The 7,604-nt window shown below is 52.8% G+C and overlaps 1 protein-coding gene across 1 annotated transcript; it reads left to right on the top strand.

The window, feature by feature from the left end:
• Positions 1-3,500: 3,500 nt before the first annotated feature.
• On the top strand, positions 3,501-5,997 carry C1QL2 (complement C1q like 2). Its single transcript, XM_071562218.1, has 3 exons — positions 3,501-3,688; positions 3,991-4,750; positions 5,203-5,997. Exons 2-3 carry the CDS (start codon positions 4,112-4,114, stop codon positions 5,380-5,382), a joined length of 819 nt encoding a protein of 272 aa, XP_071418319.1. The 5' UTR covers positions 3,501-3,688; positions 3,991-4,111; the 3' UTR covers positions 5,383-5,997.
• The last annotated feature ends 1,607 nt before the right edge of the window (positions 5,998-7,604 follow it).

Genomic DNA, 7,604 nt, shown 5'->3' with positions numbered 1-7,604 from the left:
TTCCTCCTTGTCACTCTGCTGAAAACCTCCCTGTGAAATACAGATGGCCAGCCACAGCCTGGAGAAATGTCCGGTGTTTGCCTCCGGATGGACAGACTCTGCTCATGTCCTGTAAGGTGGCTCAGCCCTGAGGACAGATGTGGTTTGAAAGCTCATCCCTGAGCTCCTTCAGTCATTAGCTTATTTTCTTTGTGTCTCCTGGAAGGGGGCATAACCAGCCTGTGGAATTATTCTTCCTTCCTCTGCCCCTGTGAACACTTCACTATTTTTACAGCAGAATAAACCCTAGAGAACAGGCTGAATAAAATCACAACATCCCACACCTGGAAGACTGGAAAGATAACTTTAAAAATCTGCTTCAAATCTGGTAAACGGTGAAACACTGGAACAACCCTACAACATCCTAGGTTGGTGTCCTCCCCACTTCCTTGTATGTAAGCACCTGCAAGTGTCATGAGAGCCCCAATCCTGCAGATGCTCTGGAATGACTGTGGGAAACAAATCTGATGGAGAAAGTCATCTTTTGAAGTATATTAGCAACCTGAGGTGGGTTACTCTCCCTTAATGCAGAAATAAAGGAATGGAAAATAATGTGCCCCTGGAATTTTGGGGCTTCAGGGCAAAGTATCTGGGTCCTTGACTGTCTAAATTTGGGAACTGTGTCTGGCCTCTCAAGTACCTCCCTGAGCAGTCAGGTTCCTTAGTCCTGACACCACATCTGGAAACTGAATTTCAAATTCCACACAAGCTTTTATGTGCTTCGCCATTGCTTTGGCCAACAACAGTGATCACCAAAGCTCCTGCTCAGCCATCATCTAATGCCAAGGTCCAGACACCCTTTGTGTTTCACCAGGGATGCCCAACACTGTGGGTGCCCCTATCCCTCTCTGGGCACACTCAAGAGTCTTGCCAACCCTGAGCAGCCTGCAGTGAAGTGCCTAACTCTTAAGAAGGGCTCTAGCATTTGTCACCTCAATGAAGAAAGGTACCTACTTGCAAGACAGGCAGTACTTTCAACACTGCCTGATTAGCTGATTCGGTAACTCCTTGCTCCTTGTACTGCTGTGCTGCATCCCATTGCATATGGAAAGCAAGCTCCTAACAGCGTAGTAACAGCTTGTATCAAAATTGTAAACTGAGTGTTGTGAACTGAGTAGCTTTTTCCAACTATGCTCTTCCTAGTTAGTAGTATATGATCAGTAAGTGGTATCAGTTGCTTCAATGACCACAGTGCTACATCTTGGGGCACAAGACGCATTACATCAGTCAAGCAGTAATTCCAGGTCTCCAGGAATATAGATCCTACTGGAATTATACATTAAAGTCACACTGTGTTTACCTTAAAGCAATCTGATGAGGGATTAACTAGGTGATCAGTCCATCTCACCACACCACAGAGGACTGATTAAATTATTCCCAAACAAAACTGCTAGAATTTGACACCTAATCTAACTGCTGATATCTCTGTAATCTTCCCTGTCCGCTTGTTCAAATGCTCAACCCTCCTTATTAAGAACCGTGCCAATTTTGCCCTGCAGAAAGTTAGATTATATTTTTTGGTCATCTGTTGTTGCTGATCCATGGGAATAACAAATCTGCCCCATCACATGAAATTATTTTGGCTTTGTGGAAGGGGCTGGTGAGCCTCTATTTGGAATATAGTTCCCAGTACTGATCACCTCATAGAAGTGAGCCGGGGAAGTTGTAACAGAATCCAAATGATACAACTTAATTACTCAGCAAAGGGTTAGAAAAGCTACAGTGTGGCTGCTGCCTTTGGAAAACAGAAGATTAAAATGCCACTTCATGGGGGTTTGCAGAGCTCTGAGGGAATAGCTAAGATTCACATCCAGGGGGAGAGCCGAGCTAGAGACAAATACCAGAACAAAAGGAAATTAACAGAAGCTTAAGTAGGGATGATCAACAAAGCAGTGTAATTTATTTGGGAATTTATTTGTATTTATCACAGTTAATATATGGAAAATTATACTAAGGTTGGAATAGAATCAACTGCTAGAAATCATTTTACAAGGCTTTAGACAAGTGTGGGGGCTTAAAATAACTCTGCGGGATGCAACTCCTAATTCAATGGAGAGGAAAAGGACTTACATCTTCGTCACAATCTTGTCTCTTAAAACACTTAGCTCCATTGTGCCAAGTAACAGACCTGGTTCCTTTAATATGACTATCTATACAATTCTCAGGGAAAGGTTTTAATTTACAAGATTAATTTCTCTTTCAGTTTCAAATACATAGATGTGGGGAAAAATAATCAGAGAGACTTGGAAAGGCAGGGCTGAATCCTGATCTCAGCAGCAGCAGAGCAAAGCCGAATAACTCCAGGGGAAATGCTGGGTGCACGCAGGGATGTAACTGAGATGAGATCTGGTCCTGAAGTGAGATTTTCCTGCAGACAGGAAAATCTTGATGTCCCCTCCTTAAATTTCAAGGAAAGCTAACAAAAGAGTCCTAAATCCTTTCAGGGCATTTCTACAGTCCTTGGAAAAAGCCTGTATGTTTTCGTTTGCATATGATGCCTCCAGGCCATCAGCTCTAGCAGGCGTTGGATCAGACAGCGGGGCTCGCTCCCTTCGACCTGCAGCGCTGCCTGTTCTAAGAGCAAACAGACTGCCTTCAGCTCTGGCGAACCCGCTGGAAATTCACCTTTCTAACACACCAGGGGAGCGGGGGACACCGGAATGTTGCCCTGAGGCGATCTGTGTAATCACTGTAATGCTCCTTCCTTCCAGGACGGGTGCTTAACCCGCCGCTCGGAGACGCGTGGGTAAGATCCCAACTTTATCTCCAGGGGAGATCCCCGCAGGCACTTAACGATTCCAGAGCTCCCGCTGCGCTACCACCGTTTATTCGGAAAATCAAAGGCAATTAATCACAATTTTCTCGGGGGAAAAAACACTTGTTTTGGACCCGTCATTACTCAAGGAAACCTACAAAACTGTTCTGTAACCCAACCTGACCCCTGCTAAAGGTATTTCTTTCTAGGGCTCCCCGTCCACTTGGCCTGTCTTCGGGAAAGCGGGACGGGTGTAAGGGACTTTGGTTACACTTAAATAGGTTGAGGAGCAAGATGCATCCGCGATGTTGTTCCGCTGCTTTTTTGGCTGCCGATGCTGGACGAGGGGAGCCTGAGAAGCCTCCCGGGTAACCTGTTGCCTGCGCGGGGCTTTCCCCGACCCCCTCCCGCAGAGAGCGGTGCGGGTCGGCGGCGGCGGGCAGGGAGTTCATCCCGGCGGGAGCGGGGCTTTGGCCGCCGCCCGGGCAGTCGCGCAGGTGCCGTCCCGCCGCGGGCAGAGAGGGATGAAGGGACGCAGGGAAGAAGCCGTTTCAGGCGACAGGTGAAAGGGCCAATGCGATGCATTCCCGACCGTCCGGTTTCAGCGGGAGAGCAGTTTGGGCGGGACTCGCAGCGACTCCGCCGCTGACGGCGGGGTGGGCACGCTCCCTCCGCCTCTCCACAGTGTCAGTGGGGGGCCGGAGTGCCCGGGGACTTGCGGGACGCCCCGCCGTCTCTTCCCTCCCCTCCGCCCGCCCCTCCCGAGGGGCCGCGCTGCCACTGGCGCTCGGCGCTGCGGGCGGTCGGGCGGCCGCAGACGGGCGCATCACCGCGGACCGCAACGACGGCGGCGCCCCGGAGCCCCCCAGACGGCTCCGCCCCGGCCCCCCGCAGGTGGGTCCGCCCGCCCCGCCCCGCTTCGCCCGGCTCCGCGCCCCCCACGTCGGGGCGGCGACGGACGAGCCCGTCCCCCCCGCGGGGCCGAGGGGCAGAGCCGGCCGCCCGCTCGCCGCAGCGACGCCCCCCGCGCCCGCCCAGGCCCGCTGGGCGGACGGGGCGCCGCGACCCTCGGAGCGAGCGGGGCGGCTCTCGGCATGGCGGGTCTCCCGGCCGGCCGGCGGGCGGGCTGAGGCGGGGGCCGGGCGGGGAGGCGCCGGCGGCGGGGTCTCACCGCCTCTTCTTGCCGTCCCCCGCAGGGAGCGGCCGGCCCCCCGCGCCACCATTGCCTCGCACAGCAAGGAGGACCTGCTCGCTGCCGCCGCCCGGCTCTGGCAGCGGAGGAGGCGGCTGCTGGCCGCCGCCGGGCTCGCCCTGGCCATGGCCGTCGCGCTGCTGGTCGCCGTGCCCCTGCTGCTGCTGCAGGCGCCCGCCGACACCGGCGCCCACTACGAGATGATGGGCACCTGCCGCATGATCTGCGACCCGTACAGCGGCGGGCGGCCGCCCGGCCCCGGCAGCACCGCCGCCGTAGAGGCCCTGCAGGACCTGGGCGCCAACCCCCTGCCGCCCTTCGTCCAGGGACCCAAGGGAGAGCCGGGCCGGCCGGGCAAGCCGGGCCCCCGCGGGCCGCCCGGGGAGCCGGGGCCGCCGGGACCGCGGGGCCCGCCGGGGGAACGGGGCGACGCGGGGAAGCCGGGGCTGCCCGGGCTGGCGCTGGCGGGCGCGGGCGGCGGCGGGAGCGGCGGAGGGGCGGCGGCGGGCGCCGAGGCGGCGGGCGGGCTGAGCGCCGCCTTCAGCGGGCCGCGCATCGCCTTCTACGTGGGGCTGAAGAGCCCCCACGAGGGTTATGAGGTCCTCAAATTCGACGACGTGGTGACCAACCTGGGCAACCACTACGACCCGGCTAGCGGCAAGTTCACCTGCCAGGTGCGCGGCATCTACTTCTTCACCTACCACATTCTCATGCGCGGCGGCGACGGCACCAGCATGTGGGCCGACCTCTGCAAGAACGGCCAGGTGAGTTCTGCCGCTGCCCCGAGCCGGGGCCCCTTTCGTCCCGCTCCCGCCCCGGCCGCCGCTGGTGGTACCGGCCGCCGCCGCTCCCGGGAAAAGCGGCAGCTGGAGCATCCTCCGCGCCGTCGGGGCAGGGCTGCACCGCGGGAGCAGCTCTAGACCGCGACAGCTTCCAATTCCCTGTCTTGCAAACTTTCTTGCTGGGATGAAGAGAAGCAGAAGGGAGGAGAGGAGCGGGAGGGAGGACGTGAGTCTAGTGGAGAGACTGGGGAAGAGGTGCTTGAGGAACTGATGGAGGGATTGGAAAAGGGGTTCTCAGGGAACTGATGGGGGGGCTGGAAAAGGAGGGCTCGAGAGGCTGGTGGAGGAGCTTTGGAAGAGTGGCTCGGGGAGTTAATGGAGACATTGGGGAAGAGGGGCCAGGGGGCTGACGTGCCCAGCTGCTGTGTTGGCAGGTGCGGGCCAGTGCCATCGCCCAGGATGCAGACCAGAACTATGACTATGCCAGTAACAGCGTGGTGCTGCACCTGGACTCCGGGGACGAAGTGTATGTCAAGCTCGATGGAGGCAAAGCACACGGAGGCAACAACAATAAGTACAGCACTTTCTCTGGCTTTCTTTTATACCCTGATTAACACAGAACAAGCGACATGGCACAACTGGCTCTGCCACTGATGCATGTGGGGCTGTTTGGCATTTTCATACCCCATCATGCTGCTGTTCCTGCTGGTGTCCACTGTCTCCACAGGTCACTTTAGCTTCATCATCAGTTTGTGTACTTTTATTTTTACCCCTGTGGAAATGAAGTAGAAGTGAAACAAAGTGATCCCCTTCCTTACTCTCACACATTTCTTCTGACTGTCCTCTCTCCCTTTGTCAGCTTGAATGTTTTGTGTGTCACATGAGGGATTCAGCAGCTTGAAATTCTTTAGTGGTTCTTGGGATGTTTAAAAAAGCCCAGAGTTCAGACTGTGCCACACACAAAATTTGAACTGGTCACATGTTTTCATCAATAAGTATTAATTACGATGATGAATTTTCAGATCGACTATTCACGAAGTAGGACTGGATTGTAACTGTTCTTTCCTCTGCTGCTTTGTATGGGGTCAAGTGTAAACTTTTCTTTCTGTGCAATGCAATGCTTGTGTGAATGATGGTGTCATTAACGTCAGACCTGTTTCTGTCTGCAAAAGAATTTGGTCACTGGCCACAATCACCAAAATACCACATTAAATTATGTTTTTAGACAATGTCGTCTTGCCTTCTGTCTCTTCCAAAGGAGCGCTGTGGAGCTGCCTCAGGAGGGTGGGAGGTAAAGGAGGGGGTCATTTCAGTCCCTCAGGTTTGCAGCAAAATTTAAATTTTTTTTAAAGAGTTGGACACCTTGCCCAAGTCTTGATTATGACTCAATGGGACTGGGAAGAAGCATAGGGAGAGGGAATAAACCTTCCCCTTTGCACAGTTTTGTAAAAAGATAGCACACTGTCATCAAGAAGTGGGGATGTGGAGAAGATCTCCTGAACAGATTTACTGGGTTTGAACCTTATGCAGAGGTTAGCAAAGTACAGGAAAAGCAGTTTAATCAGTGATTATGGAAAGCTGTGTTTTTGTAACACGCTTGACAAATGTAAGAAGGCAGCATGGGAAAGAGTCTGTCTAAACCCTCACACTTGCAGTGTGTATATGGGTTAGAAACCACACCTGACTGTAGGTGGGTCTGCATAGTGCCTGAAATGGGCTAGGAGAGAAAGCTTTCTCAAGGCTGATGGATTCCAATCATTTAGAAAGGTTTTCTGCTGATGGTCCTCAGTAAACCCCAGCCACTCAGAATCTTTTTAAAAATGTGCAGATGTGTAACTAGTGCAAGGGGTCCTGAGCCTTTGGTGGAAGAAATGCATCTTTCATCATCATGCTAGCAGGTAACTCCCTTAATCTGGGTAAATTGGTGAAGCCAAAAGAGCTAAGTTTATTTACAAAAGCTCTTACTTACATTTAACTGTCTTGTCATTTTGTTTTTTCCTTCTGAAGGTCTTGCCTCCCTATGAGCTTTCTGTCCTTGACAGTGTTAGTGCAGTTTCACAAGTAAGAGAAATGGGAGCTGGACTGAAACTGCTTTGCCAAGGCTGGAGCTTTGCTCCTGCCCTGATGTTGCAGGAGGAAGGGGAACCCCGTCGGATGGACTTGGTCCAGCCCCACTTTGGGACAGCCCTATGATGACCAAGTTATTACAGTGACATCTGTCTCCTACCTAGTCCTTGGTGGGTGTTGTCTTCTCATTAGCTGGAAGAGGAGGGTCAAAGAAGGAAAGAGATTCCTCCATCCCATCCTCAAATGTCCCCCAGTTGAGGGAAACAGAGTTCATAACCAGGTACATGTGTTAGACACTTATCAATCTCTAATGTCTTGTTGATTTGTACTATTTAGAATACGATTAAAACTGGTGTCTGAGACCCAAATGAAGTATAATTGCTATGGATCCTCAATTCCCACTGGATCCGTAATCCTTTTTGACTATTCCTCCCCCCTCCTTCAATGAAATGGAGCTTAGACACAAAGCCCTTGGTTTAAATTTCAAAAAATTAAAATTGACATGCAGCAGCATTAGCAGGAGCCAGGAGGAATTCTAAGGAGGTGCCTGGGCTCTGCTTTATCCTTTGCATTAAGAAGCAATTTGTACTTCTAACAAAGACCCAACTGTTCCCCCTTGGCAAAAGGGCAATGAAGATGCCTTGCAAGGGAATTGCTGTTCACAATACTTAAACAAATTTGAATCTTAGATTTTTAAATCTGTATTCCCTAGTGGAGCCTGCTCCTCTCAATTCAAATGCAGGGCTGGTGGTGTGTGCCTGCCAAGGTG

This window comes from Pithys albifrons, chromosome 8 (assembly GCF_047495875.1).
Source record: "Pithys albifrons albifrons isolate INPA30051 chromosome 8, PitAlb_v1, whole genome shotgun sequence".
NCBI classification, from domain to species: Eukaryota; Metazoa; Chordata; class Aves; order Passeriformes; family Thamnophilidae; genus Pithys; species Pithys albifrons.
This window is presented reverse-complemented; position numbering and strand designations above follow the sequence as displayed.

What these genes read in the sequence shown, in the direction of transcription:
- C1QL2 (XM_071562218.1), top strand. Translation starts at nt 4,112, where the DNA reads ATGGCCGTCGCGCTGCTGGTCGCCGTGCCCCTGCTGCTGCTGCAGGCG. An exon ending in ACCTCTGCAAGAACGGCCAG is followed by an intron (nt 4,751 to 5,202) that starts GTGAGTTCTGCC and finishes CTGTGTTGGCAG; the next exon opens with GTGCGGGCCAGTGCCATCGC.